At 40.5% G+C, this 16,114-nt stretch overlaps 5 protein-coding genes across 10 annotated transcripts; 2 read left to right on the top strand and 3 right to left on the bottom strand.

The window, feature by feature from the left end:
- Positions 1-455: 455 nt before the first annotated feature.
- On the top strand, positions 456-1,123 carry LOC132796956 (mitochondrial import inner membrane translocase subunit Tim10B). The gene is made up of 3 exons (XM_060808326.1): positions 456-598; positions 670-765; positions 829-1,123. The coding sequence occupies exons 1-3, from the start codon at positions 578-580 to the stop codon at positions 1,045-1,047; spliced, it is 336 nt and encodes a 111-aa protein (XP_060664309.1). The 5' UTR covers positions 456-577; the 3' UTR covers positions 1,048-1,123.
- A 33-nt stretch (positions 1,124-1,156) lies between these two features.
- LOC132796952 (L-seryl-tRNA(Sec) kinase) lies at positions 1,157-1,985 on the top strand. The gene has a single exon (XM_060808320.1). The coding sequence runs from the start codon at positions 1,157-1,159 to the stop codon at positions 1,958-1,960; it is 804 nt and encodes a 267-aa protein (XP_060664303.1). The 3' UTR covers positions 1,961-1,985.
- A 34-nt stretch (positions 1,986-2,019) lies between these two features.
- LOC132796955 (coiled-coil domain-containing protein 86) lies at positions 2,020-2,729 on the bottom strand. Its single transcript, XM_060808325.1, has 2 exons — positions 2,455-2,729; positions 2,020-2,389 (listed from the first exon to the last, which is right to left on the bottom strand). The coding sequence occupies exons 1-2, from the start codon at positions 2,640-2,642 to the stop codon at positions 2,098-2,100; spliced, it is 480 nt and encodes a 159-aa protein (XP_060664308.1). The 5' UTR covers positions 2,643-2,729; the 3' UTR covers positions 2,020-2,097.
- Positions 2,730-3,046: 317 nt separating this feature from the next.
- On the bottom strand, positions 3,047-7,274 carry LOC132796949 (probable mitochondrial glutathione transporter SLC25A40). Of its 5 annotated transcripts, none has more exons than XM_060808315.1 (6): positions 7,119-7,274; positions 6,818-7,047; positions 6,536-6,744; positions 5,921-6,472; positions 5,511-5,853; positions 4,969-5,135 (listed from the first exon to the last, which is right to left on the bottom strand). In XM_060808315.1, exons 2-6 carry the CDS (start codon positions 6,963-6,965, stop codon positions 5,116-5,118), a joined length of 1,272 nt encoding a protein of 423 aa, XP_060664298.1. In that variant the 5' UTR covers positions 6,966-7,047; positions 7,119-7,274; the 3' UTR covers positions 4,969-5,115. The 5 variants fall into 5 exon arrangements, with proteins under 5 accessions (XP_060664297.1, XP_060664301.1, XP_060664298.1 ...); XM_060808317.1 differs by having other exon boundaries at positions 6,818-7,038; XM_060808316.1 differs by having other exon boundaries at positions 6,818-7,020.
- Positions 7,275-8,182: 908 nt separating this feature from the next.
- On the bottom strand, positions 8,183-15,424 carry LOC132796953 (heat shock protein beta-1). Of its 2 annotated transcripts, XM_060808321.1 has the most exons (5): positions 14,879-15,424; positions 10,439-10,468; positions 8,915-8,996; positions 8,720-8,815; positions 8,183-8,651 (listed from the first exon to the last, which is right to left on the bottom strand). In XM_060808321.1, the coding sequence occupies exons 1-5, from the start codon at positions 15,055-15,057 to the stop codon at positions 8,457-8,459; spliced, it is 582 nt and encodes a 193-aa protein (XP_060664304.1). In that variant the 5' UTR covers positions 15,058-15,424; the 3' UTR covers positions 8,183-8,456. The 2 variants fall into 2 exon arrangements, with proteins under 2 accessions (XP_060664304.1, XP_060664305.1); XM_060808322.1 differs by lacking the exon at positions 10,439-10,468 and having other exon boundaries at positions 14,879-15,422.
- Positions 15,425-16,114: the final 690 nt, after the last annotated feature.

The raw sequence follows: 16,114 nt of genomic DNA, 5'->3' as shown, positions 1-16,114 counted from the left end.
TTTAGCCGTTCTAGGCTTCGAATGCACAACAACAACAACAACATCAAAGAGCGCAATGAGTGCATTTTAAGAGCATTAGAGAATACTCTCTAGATACTTTGCTTTTTGAATGGCTGCGTGCTGCTTATTTCTGGTGGCCTGGTAGAATATTTAAAATTTTCATCTTTTACCAGAGCAGCAAGCATGAAAGATGTTTTTAAGAATTATTTTCGTATTTAAACACGATAATCGATATAAGCCTAAGCGGGCTATATCGATATAGAAGAAAATATATATCGATACAACAATAAGCGATAGAAATTTAAAATAAAAGTTCGTAGACTTTACATATTAAAATATTATATTACATTAAGTAATATTAAAACAAATAAATTAAAATACTTCTAATTCATTTATTTTGGCGATGTCAGAACGTTAACATTATCGATAACTCATCACAACTGTCGATTGGCAGTCAGCTGTGTTGCTTTGCCTGCTGAATGTCGAATCGAAAAGCATATATTCATAAATATAAATTTCAATTTACCTAACGTTTTACAGGCAGCCGGTTTCAAATTCACAAATACAAAGACCACAAATGGATTCGAATTTGCGTAATGTATGTGAATGCAATTGGTTAAACTGTTCAGCAAACGTTTTAATTCAAAAATGCCCCTCAATTGCTTGCAGCTAAAAGATTTCCTCACATTATACAACAAAGTGACTGAGCTGTGCTTCAATCGCTGCGTCGACAATCTCAGTCAGCGCGAACTCTTCGACCAGGAGGTGAGATCTAGAGTATAGAACAAGTATTATAAATGTAATTACAAAAAGTTTTGTCTTATTTAGAAAACCTGCGTGGATCGATGTGTCACAAAGTTTGCGCGTTTCAATCAAAGTATGATGAAATCCTATGTTGATGTGCAGACCAAAATCAATGCGAAGCGCATGGAAGAGGCGGAACAAGCGGCCAAATTGATAGCGGAACAGCAGCAACAGCAACAGAAGGAGGTGGTCACAAGTGTTGCGCCCGCTGTGCTAACAACGCCGGGTAAATTGAGTTTGTAGCATCTGCACGAACCCGATTTCAATTTGCTCTTTGCAATACTAGATAGTTAAATACCAAAAAAAAGAAAACAAATAATAATAATACACTTAACACACACAATCATCATCAATGGCGCACATTTGTCTGCTTGCGTTAATTGGGCTGCCGGCAGCCGGCAAAACGCATTTAAGCAATTGGCTGCTGAAGCAGAAACTGAACAACTGGAACGTTTTGCACTTGTGCTATGACCACTATTTGGACAATAATACAGACTACAAGGCACAACGCTATAACATACTCAACTTGTTGAGCCAACTAATCGATGCACTTCGGATGTCGTCACCTCAACTCGTCCTGCCGATGACAACCAACGAAAGCAGTAACTATTTAATAGTTTGTGACGATAATCATTATTATCACAGTATGCGCTACAAACTGTATCAGCTGTGTCGCTCTCGTGGCTGCCTCTATGCGCAGCTGTATCTTGCCACACCGTTGTCCACCTGTTTGCAACGCAATGCGGCACGTGAGCAACAACATCAAGTGCCTGCTGCGATTATAGAACAAATGCACAAACGTCTTGAAGTGCCCAACAATCAAAATTGGCAGCGACATCAACTCACAATCCAAGAATTGAATAATGTTGTAATTTGTGCTTTTGTGGACACTTTGCTGAATTGCCAAGTCGATGATGCACTGCCTCCGACTCCAGCCATCAAGCAGTCGCAGCAATTGCAAACGCAATCACATCAATTGGATCTGCGTCTAAGGATGAGAATACAATCGTTGATGCGGCAGCACACAACTGAAAAGGCTGCCCGAAGCTGTGAGTTAAATGCACAGCGTCGACAGCTCTTGGCGCAGTTTAAGGCTCATGAAAAGTTGCAGCCACAGCCGCAGCCGTTGGATTATTATGTTAATTTGTTAAACTAATGTGTACATAAGAGATCATATTACTTAAAACTTAAGCATTTATCAAATTGTTTCGGCTCGCATTACAAAACTAGATTTATTTAGCAGAGGGGGGAAATAAAAAAAAGAAGATTAAATGTATCCTAAAATAAACATTGTTACACCACTTTCACTTGACTCAGATCGCGCTTCTCAATCATACGCATCTGCTTCTTCTTCATGCGCTTCAGTTTCGCCGGATTCTTGATGACTTGGACCACTTCGGCGCGACGCTCGTTGGCTAAGCGACGCTCTGCATTCTCCACACGACGCTGATGATGCTGGACAGCGGCTTCTTTGCGCTGATCCTTGATCTCCTTGGACTTTTCCTTAATGTAGCGCAACTCGTTGCGCAGTGCCTCTTTTTTCTCGAACGTCAAGCGATTCACAGTCTTCTTGATCTTGCTGAATCTGCCAAACGGTGCGAGTTGTGTTAGGAGTGCCACATTCATGTGAAATGTTTACTTGCAACTTACTTTTGCTTGGGCGTCTTCCAGGGTCGGTTGGATTTCGGTTGACCGCGCGGAATGCTTGCTTCTGGTTTGAGCACCTTCTTTGCTTTGGTTTTCGGCTTGGCTGCAGTCTTTGTGTTGCTTGCATCTTGTGCTGGAGCTGGTGATGCAGGCGCTGTTGGAGCTGGTGCTGTGTTATTATCGTTTACCATTGTGTTGCTTTATTTCTTGACCTGCGTCCTTTTTGCAATCCAAAACAAAACACAATGCGCTGGGCACGTGTTTGCAGAGTTATCGATAGTTAGATAAATACTTGTAGTAAATACTTATCGTTGGGGTCATGCGTGTGGCTTGTGAAATTGTTATCGATAGCGTATACGTTATATCGTTTATTAGTTAAAAGTTTTAACTTCAAACGAAACACTTGTTGTTACAAAAATAAAAATAGATATTTAATTAAATTTATAGAACATTAAAAATGAGTCTGATTTATTTTAATTACTCAATATCGATAGTTGCTGAGCCATCGCAGCGTTCGATGTGAATGCCCACAATTTTATCGCCAGCGCGGCACCGTTTGAATATCGAAACTCTCGTATTTAAAAAAAAAAAGGAATTTTATTTCACTCAATCAATTTTACAAAGGCATTGAAAAGCTTTCAAGAAACTACGAAAATTATTGTAACTCAGTGATTTAGTGCTTAACTTTGGTATGATTTTATACATATTTACACGCTCATCTATCTATCTATATATTTATCTCTACCCACAGTACTTTTAACTCTTTACTCTAAGTCCGTCTTAGCACTTGTACAGTTGTTGTTGCAGTTGTTACTGTTTGCCAGCAAAAGCATCGATTGCTGATGCTGATCGACATTGTAATGGTAAAAGAACGATTTGCTGTATTCGAACGTTGAAATCATAATGGCACATGCCGGTGCCACCTTAAATAGACGCGGTCCAAGTCCAGAGAAAACGCCTCGCATCCCATTCAAGCGGTATATGTTTGACAAACGCTCTGCAACGGATTTCGTGGGCACACTCTTGGCGGGATTATCTGGCGTGAGGCAAACCGAAGTGGTAGTTGGATCAGTAGTGGAGTGGCTACTCGTTAGCTGCATTGCAACATGCCTACCTGTAAATATGACTTTCTCACCAAACTCGATCTGTTCGTGCGTTTTGATCACGTCAAATGGCGTGGTAACTGTTGCAGCAACCTACAACAATGTCAAGGGAAACCAGTTAGAACACATGAGAGAACTGCACGACGAACAATTTGAATTTTGCGAATGCGATACTTACCGAGCCAGAAATTGCGCCCGCTACGAAACTGAAGCCAAACGTTGGCTCCACAACATTAAATCTACTTTTCAGGTACTCGTAACACGTCCAGTAAATGCCCGAGAATGGCACATCCCTCAAAATGGTTGGCGGCAAGCCGCGCCACAAACCCAATACGCCCTGCGACTGCACAACCTGACGCACTGAGCCAAACATCTCCGCATGCGTCATCTTTTGTGACTGCATCTTGGTACGTATCATCTCAATGGGACTGACGAACGTGACAGCGAGTATGCGAGCGGAAACTCCAGCCAGCAATGGCACCAGCATCGGAATGTCGCGACTTTGCATCGGCGCCAGGTACTTGTAGTGTAGATCTGTGAAGCGAGCCTTGAACTGTTCGTAGGCCACGAAGTAGATGATCGTTGAGGGCAGGGCCGAGATGAGTGTTGGACTGAGACCGGACCACAGCGCTGCGACGCCCTCAGAGCGACTGATTTTGACGAAAGCGTCCTGCAAAGTTAGTTCAAGAGATTAGAGATCGTGATTATACCAAAGCTATGCATAGAAATAAACTACATTTGCCTCCTCTAACTAATCTCTTGGAGATTTAAATATTTACTGATCTCTTTGATCTTCGACAGACGATCTCTTTGATCGATTGTAAAATTGTCGTTGCCTGCTTTCGCCTGTTACATGTTACATGGCCTTCTACTATATAAGATATCAACTAAGTATTCATATCTACGCTTACAATGGTGCCAGTAAAGTGCGATGAAGAGGAGGCGGGAGCGGAAAGCTTGCTAAATGCATTCTGGGAGGAGGAGGAGGCGGCGGCGGCGGCTGCTGATGCTGCTGTTGGCGTTGGTGTATTTGGGCCACAGGGGCATATGTGATCCATAAGGCCGTTGCAGTAGAGGAAACATTTGTTCGATAACATCGCCGACTGTTGGGCCTGCAAACGTGTTTTGATCACATCCAATGGCGTCACTGTAAATCAAGCACAAGATGATGAAATTATCATTTTAACATATATATGTATGTACACACTGGTGTAGGTGTGTACACATTTCCACACATATAGCGGTGTATGGAAACACTTGTACACATGTATTGGTGTAGGTGTTATGCCGGTGTCACGCCATTTGCATGTGTATTGCAGGTGTGTGTGTGTGTGTGAAGTAATAACACATTTACTTACTGAAGCAGGCGGTTATCATGGCACCAGTGCAAGCGGAGACCACTTGCTGCATGGGTCGTATGCGAAATCTGGGATCTGTCATCGTATGTTGGCCAGGAGTGGGAGCCAGTCCACAGCTTCTGGCCGCCGCTGCTGCCATTGCTGTTCGTGTGCGTGCCCTCGACGTCTCGGACATGATGATGCTTTGGCGCAATTGGTTGATGTCAGTGGGCTCGTCGATAGGCTAAAGTAGATGTGTGCGTGTTTTTGTGTATGTGGGTGTATGGATTCAATGTATTCAATGTGTGTGGGGTTGTGCACGTTGTCGCGTTGAGATTGTCATTAAAATCAAAATGATAGATCGCGAAAACGAGGACGTTCGAAGTCCCAGATAAATAAAGTACTTTTCCATATATTCGCGTTACGTGTGAGTGTGCCTGTGTCCATGTGTGCTTCGACTATCGATAGGCTGATCAGCTGTTACCAACAGCTCAAGCTTATGCGGCACTATCGATAGACGAAACACTGCGCGCTTCGAAACCGTTTCGATAGGCGAGCAGCTGTTGTCGATATGCAAACGTAGATAAGCTTTCGATAAGTAAACATTGTTTATACTCACAGGCCTCTTGCAGGTCCAGATTGTGATGGAAAAAAAAGGATTTGCTATACTCAAAGGCGGATATCATAATGGCACAAGCGGGCACCACACGCAACATGCGCGGCAACACACCCACATACAGACCACGCACGCCCTGCTGTCGATAAATGCGACTAATGCGCGAGATCACTGATTGCTTGGCCACCGTGGGCGAAGCGGTGGAGGCGGAGGCAGAAGCAGAAGCAGAAGTAGTGCCACCGCCTTTGCCATGACCAGCTGCGTCTGAGTACAGCACATCCTGTCCCAGTTCGATCTGTGTGTGCGTTGTAACCAAATCAAATGGCATTGTCACCAATGTGGCCAGCTAAAGAAAGAACGAAAGAAGTGAGGAAAAACGCTGCAAAATTGTTGTTGAATGGACAAACACTTACAGCGCCCGCTGCGGCGCCCGTGACAAAGCTGAAGAGGAAACTGGGCTCGGTGACATTGCACACCCGCTTCATCGATTCGTAGGCCGCCCAATAGGTGCCCGAGAACGGTGCATCTCGCATCACAGTGGGCGGCCAACCGCGCCACAAGCCCAAAATGCCATGCGACTTGATCAGCGAACGTATGACGATCCACAATTCCGTATACGTAATATACCCCGACTGCATCTTAATGCGAACCATCTCTAGCGGCGTGATGGCTGTGACAACAACGGTGCGTGCACAAATCCCCGATGCCATGGGCACTATGGATGGCGTAGGCGTGGTGATTGGCAGCACATTATTCGTTTTCCGCAAGGTAGGTGACTCTTCAGCATGTGGCGACGGCGGCGGCGGCGGTTGCCAGAGCCTGTAGAGATGCGTAAATGATTGCTTCAAATACTCGTAGGTCAGAAAATAGATGATAGTCGATGGCAGCGCCGAGACAAGCGTGGGACTGAGGCCCGACCAAAGGCCAGTGACGCCATTCGAGCAGAGGATCTTCACAAAGGCATCCTAGAGAGCACAGCGTGAGGTGGAGTTGCACAAACGTTGCCTGCTTTCACGTTGACGACTCACCATGGCACCGCGTAGTGGACGCAAATTGGCGGCTTCACCCTGCACAAGCTTGGGCACACATTTGCCCGTTTTCGATTTGCAAACGTGTGTCATCAGGCCGTTATGGAAGACATAGCATAGCTTGGAGACCACCAACGGTTTGCGTGATGTGTTCTGCTGTTGCGTCTGCTGCGTCTGCACTCGCGTCTTGACCACCTCCAGTGGCGTTACTGCAATCATTGGCCAAGTGGAGAAGTGCAGAAGTGCAGAATCGACTACCAATGTGAATGAAGAAAAACTCACCAACAAATGTGGTGATGAGGCCACCAATTAATGCAGATATGACCTGTTGCATGGGCTTGATTCGATACCGCGGATCCTCGATAAGTATCGAGGTGGATTGACGAATTGCATCCGCATCTTTCGGTGCATCCGTCGGCTCCCTTTGCATAATTCCTCTTCTTACAATTCACAACAACAAGCTCTCTTCAAAATATATATATTGTCTATAAAAAAAGCAACGTCTATTGAAACTAATTGTAAAACATTACGAATAATGATACTTTAGTTTAGTTTGTGGCGAGTAAAAGAGTCAGCAACCCACCTACTTTCTCTCTCTCTCTCGCTGTCTCTCTCTCTTTCATGCTCTTGTCCAAGAATGCGTGTTCCCAATTGCGTCAGCTCCCAAAAGTGTTTAGTAAAAACGCTCATTGTCCGCCATATTTTGATTTGTAACTAAAAACTGATTGTCTACTTCGATTTGAATAGTTGCTCGTATAGTCTATATATCAAAAGTCGATGTCAATGTCTAAAAATATATAGAATAAGCATTGACTTTTGTCTAGTAGGCTTTACTTCTCTCAAAATATTGAGCTGCTAAATGAATTTCATTTTTTCATCAGTTTTCTAAGAGCTCCACACGAGCAAAATTGCAAAAAGAAAACTTTGAAAATATGAAAACTAATTTATGATAACATCTAAGTTAGGAGTAAGATAAGATTGCAAGATGAAACTATGAAAACGTGAAATAAATTTAAAATATTAAAATTTATGGTACAAAATTAAAAGTGGAAAAAACTAAGATTTCAAATAGAAAACTTTGGAAGGACTTATTTCTGTTAAGACACAGCTCTGACTATGTTACTTTATTATTCTTTTAAATAACACCAGAACATCGAGGTACCATCGAAGAAAATTCTGCCTGATGCGACATCTAATCATAATGATTCCTCGCTCACTGGTTAAACTCATTCGGACTTATCAAAAGAAAACCCGAAACGTATCAATTGCTTGGTAATTGCAGTCATCTTCATCATTTTCAAGGATGTGTCGTCACTTGATAATTAATAACCAGGAACTGACCAATCTCAGACTCAAGTAATTAGGACATCCCAAAATTCTCGCTCTCGCTGTCTTTGATAATCCAAGTTATGGGAAATAATGGATGGGATGACAGCACAATCCAATTAATCAAATATTTTCCTTTCATATGATTGATATATTACAAACAGTAGAGAAAAAGAAAAAAGGGGAATGCGACTACGACAAAGACAAAAAATAATAACATTTAATAGCGAGAATTATAAATATGAATTAAATTAATCAAATTTAATAATAATTTGCATTACACTTAAGTTATTACAGTTAAGTATGAGTAGTAAGTCAGTATTATATTTAAGCTTTTTAATTGCAAAAAGAAACCAAAAAGTTGATTTAATTGATTGTTGTTTTTTTTGTGTTTTGATAGGTGGCCAATGTTTGTTTTCTCTATTCTTCTGTTCGCTGGTTGTTGGTTGTTTTTAGTAGTTGGTGTGTGCTAGCTAGAATTTAGCAGGATGTCTGGATGTCTCTGGCCTCTGGATATTTCTGGATTAGGTAGATGGTTGGTGGTTGGTGCTGCCCTCTTGATTTGAAGTGGTGCTTCTTATTTTTTTATTTGCTTTTACTTGTGCGCAATGGGAATCAGAGTTTCGCCGGCAGTGAGAGCGGGCAAAGGCGCATCAACGGTGAGCACACCATCCTTGCTGAGGGATGAGCGTATGGACTCCGGATTGACGCCCTTGGGCAGCAGAAATTCGCGATTGTATTCCCTGTACACGCTCTTTGTGTCCGACTTCTCCTCATGCTTGGCGTGCACCTAAAACAAAGGGAAAGCAAAGAGCATTCATTACATTTTGTTTTGCTTCAAATTTCTTTGTAACTTACCAGCAGCTTCTGGTCGACGGTCTTCACAACAATCTCCTCGGGAGCGTATTGGCTGACATCGAAGCGCAGCTTCAGCACTTTGTTGTCACCTTCGTCCTGCAAAAGAAAAAGAATGGAAAAATGTGTATAAGATGTGAAGCCACTTGAAGAAGAATTGTTTGGGTAATCTTGATCAGCATTTCAGTTATTCTTTACCTGTATCAAGGGCGAGCTAATGTCCGACACGTAATTCTGTTGCTTGGGTACTCGAGAAGGCAGCGCCGAGTTTGTCGTTGAGCTGCAAATAAGAATTCAAATTCCGGTTACAAAAATAAAAAACAAACTAAAATAAATAGTATAATAATGTCTTAAAACAGTTGTGTAAACCTTCTAGAGGTGGTTGTCGTTGTTGTTGTGGTGCGAAAAGTCTTGTTAAAAGTGCGTGTGAAGGCTTCCATTGTATAGTAAGTAGTGTGTGCGCTATCTCAAACTCGATTCAAATGCAACTGAAGCGAACTCCAGAACTGAGTTTCGAACTGCAGCACAGATCTGAATCCTATAACTATAAATAGACTCGGATTTCCGCTCTCTGGAGCGTCGTTTATTTATAGCATTTGCTCGCAGCTGTTGTTGGTCTCCAGTCTCCAAAATACAGAAGGGGAGCTCAACATACCTAAAGATATACATCTATATACATCCATATCTATATGTTTGTATCTCTGCTGTAACTCAAATTTATTTGTTTTTGGTTTTTCAGACACAATGGGGACATACAAGCATTTGGCAGAGCTGCCAAAAAAAAAAGAAAATGTTTTGGGCTCGTGGACAGATGTAGAGCATTTCAATATCTCTCTATATATTGTTTCTTGAATGTGTTCATCTGTTTTTTCTTGAATCTCGTGATGAAATTTGAGACACATTCATAAAGGAATTTTTGATAGATCATACAGTAGTATACTGCAAAGCTTGGAAGTAGTCTGTCTGGTCTGGTAAATACTCGAGTTTAATGAACTTTTGCGCAAACATTGCGAAAGTAAACAAGCTACAGACGACTGTTTAATACCCGGTACCCAACAAGGTACAATGCAAACAATTAATATTTGCTTAGCTAACAAATTTTATTATCAAACACAATAACTCTATGCGAGTATCCTACGATTATCGGGTATAAAAATAGCTTCCACACCTGGTAAATGTTCTATATAGAAGACGAAACTTTTGTATATTTATATTACCTCAACGCATACAAAATACCAACGAAACAAATAATTCCTATATATAATTCGACTCTATTTTTTTTTGTTAAGTTTTAAATATGAATTTTGTTGAAACTTTTGAAATGACAGCTAAACGTCTGTCTCTGTCTGCCTTGTCATTCAAAACAGCAGCCAGTGTGTACACATGTGTTTGACGTGCAATATACATACATAATATACTACAAAGTGGTATATACTTAAGTGTGTACACATGTGCATACAGATTTTATTGTTATTAACAGCCGTTGAAAGTGATTTGAAATTGTGTTTTTGTTTAGTATATACAAAATAAATAAAAAAAATATGGCAATGGATAAATAGCTATTACGTATGCTTGTGTTAATTATGTACACAACGAAAAAAAAAGGAAAGAAAACAACAAAATAAGAGTGAAAATCAATAATACACAATATTTGTGAAATAAACAAATCAGTTATTATGAAGCACGGCTTGGTTTTCGTTGTTGTTGTGCCATATAGAATACCTGGTTGTAGTTGTTGTTTTTTTAGTAGAGCTTTTCGAGAGGAAAGGATTATTATTGTATATTTGAAGAGATATTTGAATTTGATTTGATTTATTGTATGTATTGGTTTAATTGCAGTTGTTTTGATTTTAATATAAGTTCCAAAGCGGCATGTAAAGGAAAGAGAAATAGAGGAAAAGAAAGAGAGAGAGAGAATATAATATAAAGCTTTTCAGTTAATTATGATACTTATTTCGTAGTACAAAGGTAGAGCACACACACAAACACACAAAAACAAGCAAACACATACATACTTATATACAGTAGCAACAACATCTAAAAGAAACCAAATTGAATGAACTGCACGCACACGCACACGCACAAACACACATGCACACAAAAACAACTGTATGAGTGTGGGTGTCTGCTGATAAGCGTGCCTATAAACGTGTCTGAATTCACTAAACTTGCAGGCGACCTTGCTGTCTTTAAATGCTGCTCCCTCCCACACTCACACATCGCGCATCTGTATGTGTGTGTGTGACTAATCATAGAAAACGTTAATTCTGATTACTTTGCATAGAAACAGAGAGCGAGAGAGAGAGCTAGGCGGAAGAGAGAGGAAGTCAAATCACCTGCCGGAACAGACGTCGCGACTCGCGACGTTGGCGCTAAACTTGCTTCTGTTGGCTAGCCAACCACTCAAACACTCATACACGCACGTCTCTCTCTCTTTTCACTTATACAAGACGCACACGCATACGCACAAATACAAATACAAATACATGCAATGACCGACAAGCACGGCACACGCTCAAATACATAAATACGTATCTCTCTTTCACCTGTGCTTCTTTCTGCTGCTGCTGCTGCTGCTGATGACGACGATGATGTCATGCATATTTTTCGTGTGTTTTGTTATTGAATAAGCTCCACACAAAATGAACAAAAGAATATAACTAAAAGCAATGGCAACAACAAAACAAACACATGTATCAAATGTCGACGCAACGTTGCGTTGTTTAGTAGCGACAACGACTGCACGAAACAATCAACGAAAAAAAAGGCTAATCGATAGCCAATAATTGCAACGATCACAAAAGTGTCATCGATGAGCAGATGAGCTTACGAAACGATACGCTAAAAATTTGCATGATATCATCTAGGGAATGATTCTTATTTATCATCCAGCATCAGTTTGCGATCATCACCCAGTCTAAACAAATTGTTGTACGAAGTCTACAAAATTAACGGGCATATAACAATGTGTACACACCATGCACAATATTGTAGGCAAATATTTATATTGAGCTACTATATGTATATGGCCACACCTACGCATATTGGCAATGAACATGAATTAGGCATAATAATAATAATAATCTATTGAATCGATAAGTGCTGTGGTTTATCATATCAAATGTAGAATACTGGTGTGCATGTGATTTGACCAGATGATGATTAAACCACAATTCACTTGTGTTAATCTAGCCACCATAAACGGATAGAGCGTCAAGTGCTCCCCAAGTGCATATATAGAATTGTATTAGACGTACGTTGTTTGTAAAAAAGAAAGGAGAGAGAGAGAGAGAGAGACATTGTTATTTGCATAAACAAATCGCTAAATGCTAGAGCACGGTCTGCTGATCCCTAACTTGAACCCCTCCCCCCTCCACCTGCTTTTCTACACCGTGTCTATGAGCCAATTGCACTCAGTGTTGCCAGCGAAGAAAATAAAGCTAAGCAAAAAGCTAGCCAAACTTACTTGCTGCTCATATTTCCAATAGATTTATCATTTTATAATTCAACACAATATTTGTAACGAAAGTGCTCTCAACATTTTAAATAATATTGTATTTGTTGCATATCTTTTCAACAAAAACCGACATTTCTCCTGTTACCGATCATTAAAAAAAAGTCAGATTTGGCTGTAAGATAGCAGAGTTGTCAACACTAATTGCATGTACACTACATATTCAATATGCATCCAAATCGACAGAGCTGAAGGTTGCAGAGTATTCGAATTTTGAACTCAAATCAATACTCTTTAGTTATTTCTCTTATAAATAACTAGGAAAATGTGCAAAGAGCAGGATGAACGATTTAGTACTATGTATGTACATATATATAAATTAGTAGCATTCTATTTGGGTATTGACTATACAAATATACATACATATGTACATATACTACTAGAAAAATCAATTAGTTGTCCATTGTGTGTACATGCACATTGAACAATATGTATAACCAGATGACGATGACGTGATCGTTTATTTTTAAACTGGCGTTCAACACAATTCATTTGTTTTTTGTTTTTGGTTTTGTTTTCAATTCATTCTATTCTGCTTCATTTCATTTCCATTTTAGCTGTCCAGCTGAGAGCTTGAGCTAGAGCTTTGGCCCTTTTTCGAAAAGGGCTGGCCCAATGGCACATGCGATATTCGATTCCTAATTGGTACGCTGAGTCATCGACCCGCCTCCTCATCACACACACACAAACAAACAAAAAAAAACACCACCCCACAGATTTATCGGTCGCCATTAACTATCGGCGAGTGGTGTCAAAGGTGTTCTGGGGAATTCCTTCCACCTCCACCTGCAGTCAGTGTGTCACAATCCGTTTGGAGGGGGAAGAGAGGAGTTGCAAGTTTTGTTAATTTCAGTTTGGCCAAAAGTTTTGCTCGTCACGCAATCGAACGGTTAACTAACTGTGCTTATACGAATGTTTTGTATCGAATGCAAATGCAAAAATGTAAAATGAAAAGTATAACAAACATATCGTCTCGATTATGTCATTGGCTATGCGTCGAGGTAAAACGTTAAAAACCAAAGTGGTTTTCGAATTCGCCTCAAGTGGCGCCCACGCGACGACGACGACGACGGCGACAATTCAAAAGCCAGGCCAGCGAGGCGCAACCGCGACGACAGCAGAAGCAGAAGCAGAAGCAGCAGCAGTGACAGCGCAGCCTCGACGTCGACGTCGACGTCACTTTAGCTTTGCACAAACATACTTATGCATGGATGCATGTATGTGTGTGTGTGTGTGTTTGGGTAAGTGTGTACACAATTATTGTGGTCTTTTAGTATTTTGCGTTTGCGTTTTGTTTCAATCTCTAATGGCCGCCTTCACATTGTCTGTTTATTTAGTAAATATTTGAATTATATATTTGCGTCTGCATGTGCAGATGTATGTATGTATGTATGTGAATGTGTGTGTAGCTGGCAAGTATGCAAGAAAAAAAGATTCCGTTACGCCACATCATAATGATTGTAAAGACACCACTCAAACACACACACACACACACACACACAATCTCCCAAATGCAACTAGGTTACAGCTGAAGAAACAACAACAACGACTGCATACAAATAAATGCATGTAAACATCTGCCAAGTATATAGTCAAAAAATGATATTTACAATACTCGAAAATATTTTTGGCAGTTTTGAAATATGCGCTAATGGTTCATGGCACGAACCAAAAATTATGATTATTTTTGTTTCTTTGGTCTTTATAAAACAAGTACACAATTTAAATATCATAACTATTAATATCACCCATGCTGTAAAAAGCTTACAATTGTAAATGATTTTTATTAACGATACTAATAAAAACAATTTCTTCAACATATTAGACCATTATAATATTTTACTTCAAAAAAGTATTGCAAAGCAAGCTCTTGAATTTTGGTCTAAAATTTATAAAATTACTTTAAATGAAATTTATAATAGTCGAGACAAAATGATGAAATATTAACATGGCAAATTCATAAGAAAACTTATGATTCTTACTGTCTCTGATTCGAAGTGCTGCAAGAACAACATCATCATAATCATCATCATCATCATGTGTTATTGCGCGAGACACATGGGCAATTTATAAGGGGAGAAGGGAGGGGAATGCTAGGACGGTACTATGGTGAGATGGTGACTCATCCCTCCCATAATTTGAAATGTGTTGCGATGTGTGTTGTATCTGGGGCATTTAGCGTTGCTGTATTTTGGCCTTAGCCGCAGAACACATAATCCAGCCAGACGGGGCCAAGAAGTTGGTTCTTTGCCTGTGCGCTTGCTTGTGCTTGGTAAAAAAGATGTGTTGCCGTGCCGCGCTGTTAGCCACGCACACACACACACACACACACACACACACACACACACACACACATACACACACAGACACACACACACCATGTCTATTTTTAGATGCAGCACATACGACTAAGAAATGCGGCTGTCTCTCTGCACATTGATCATATCAAACTATTTTCACGTAACTCTGCAATCGAAACGCTGCATATCGATAATAATCGAACCGCAGTTGCGCTTATCAGTTACAAGCTCTAACACATGCATACACACATACACATACATTACGATATCGTAGCACATTCCAATTAGAAGAACGATTCTGACGTACGAGGGGTTAAGGCTAAGTTTTTGGGTATTTTATTTACATACCTGGTGGACTCGAAGAAGTTGGCCTCGCGATTCATCAGTTCGTGACGGAACTTGGCCATCTCTTCCTCCATTTTACGCATCTCGGAATCGAAGCGTTCGCGTATGCTGCTGAATTCCGTATCGATAACGCTGAAGTCTCCCAATTTGATGGGAATATTTCTCTTATTAGCCTCGGCCATTTTTTTTTTATTTCTTTTGTATTTGTATGTGTGTGATAGAACTAAAAACTTCTTGCCGCCGCTGGTGCTGCTGCTGCTGCTTCTTCTTGTACTGCTTGCTTTGGGTTGTTTTCACGCGCTACGAAACACACGCCGCTAAATTCTTTTTCTTTTTATTGTTGTATTGTGTTTGCTTCTTCCAATTTAGGCTTGCTTGTTGGTCAGCTGTATGTGTGTACGTATATATATTCACTTTCTAATCAGACAAAACCAAAAAAAATCACAAATTTGTATATGTATTGTGTGATATTGTTCGACTCGTGTCGCACAAAAAATCCACCGCGCTTCAAAGTTTTCTATTCGACTGTTTTGCATTTTCGGTGTGTTGACGCTTTTATAGCGACTCGCCGCAGCCGTTGCCACCAAAGAGAGCGTCTCTGACCGCAGGGAGAGCGACAGTGCGAGAGAGAAAAGGCAACAACAAGCACACAGTATGCACCCACACATATTCAATGCGGTTAACGCGGACGCACGCTCTCTTTCTTTAGTTGTACTCTCCCCAAGCTCTCACACTTGTTCTCTCTTTTGCGCCGGTAAGGAACAAATCAATGGTTGGCGAGTGTGAATGGGCTTGTTAGTGTGCGTGCGACGAAGAGCATTGTTAAGAAGTCTGCCCGTAATTGCTCTTACATCATGGGAGTCATACAGGTTCGTCAAACATTTGGATACACTCTATAAATTTCGACAATAATAAATACGCACAAGGGCCATAAAGTGTTATATAAATTATATAAATATATTCATAAGTTGTGATTATTTATTATTAGCAATATTTATTTATAAATTTGTTATTCGTTTGCACCATGATTGCTTAGTTTGTTCAAGTAGAGCATTCCATAGTCGCTTATCGCGTAAAATGTTGACGAAGCTGTGCAACCGCGAGACTGACAGTTATTTATGAGGACTTCACGTTTTGTGTCTGTGCAAAGTGCATTCAGTATGCATTAGATGTACTTTATTATCATAGAGAAGACTTATCGTAATATCACTGCACTTGTGCCTGTGATTACAGATTTGC

The sequence above is a fragment of the Drosophila nasuta genome, chromosome X (genome assembly GCF_023558535.2).
Source record: "Drosophila nasuta strain 15112-1781.00 chromosome X, ASM2355853v1, whole genome shotgun sequence".
NCBI lineage: Eukaryota > Metazoa > Arthropoda > Insecta > Diptera > Drosophilidae > Drosophila > Drosophila nasuta.
Note: the sequence above shows the minus strand (reverse complement) of the source record. Positions and strands in the feature narration are given on the sequence as shown.

Bases quoted from the DNA above. Each gene is read 5' to 3' on its own strand.
- LOC132796956 (XM_060808326.1), top strand. From the start codon at position 578: ATGGATTCGAATTTGCGTAAT. The intron at 599-669 runs GTATGTGAATGC...AATTGCTTGCAG, and splicing joins TGGATTCGAATTTGCGTAAT to CTAAAAGATTTCCTCACATT. The intron at 766-828 runs GTGAGATCTAGA...TGTCTTATTTAG, and splicing joins GCGAACTCTTCGACCAGGAG to AAAACCTGCGTGGATCGATG.
- LOC132796952 (XM_060808320.1), top strand. From the start codon at position 1,157: ATGGCGCACATTTGTCTGCTTGCGTTAATTGGGCTGCCGGCAGCCGGC.
- LOC132796955 (XM_060808325.1), bottom strand. From the start codon at position 2,642: ATGGTAAACGATAATAACACAGCACCAGCTCCAACAGCGCCTGCATCA. The intron at 2,390-2,454 runs GTAAGTTGCAAG...ACCGTTTGGCAG, and splicing joins TGGAAGACGCCCAAGCAAAA to ATTCAGCAAGATCAAGAAGA.
- LOC132796949 (XM_060808314.1), bottom strand. From the start codon at position 5,087: ATGTCCGAGACGTCGAGGGCACGCACACGAACAGCAATGGCAGCAGCG. The intron at 4,225-4,465 runs GTAAGCGTAGAT...CTAACTTTGCAG, and splicing joins CGCACTTTACTGGCACCATT to GACGCTTTCGTCAAAATCAG. The intron at 3,648-3,732 runs GTAAGTATCGCA...ACATTGTTGTAG, and splicing joins CGGGCGCAATTTCTGGCTCG to GTTGCTGCAACAGTTACCAC.
- LOC132796953 (XM_060808321.1), bottom strand. From the start codon at position 15,057: ATGGCCGAGGCTAATAAGAGAAATATTCCCATCAAATTGGGAGACTTC. The intron at 8,997-10,438 runs GTATTCTATATG...TCTTATTTGCAG, and splicing joins AAAACAACAACTACAACCAG to CTCAACGACAAACTCGGCGC. The intron at 8,816-8,914 runs GTAAAGAATAAC...TTTCTTTTGCAG, and splicing joins TTAGCTCGCCCTTGATACAG to GACGAAGGTGACAACAAAGT.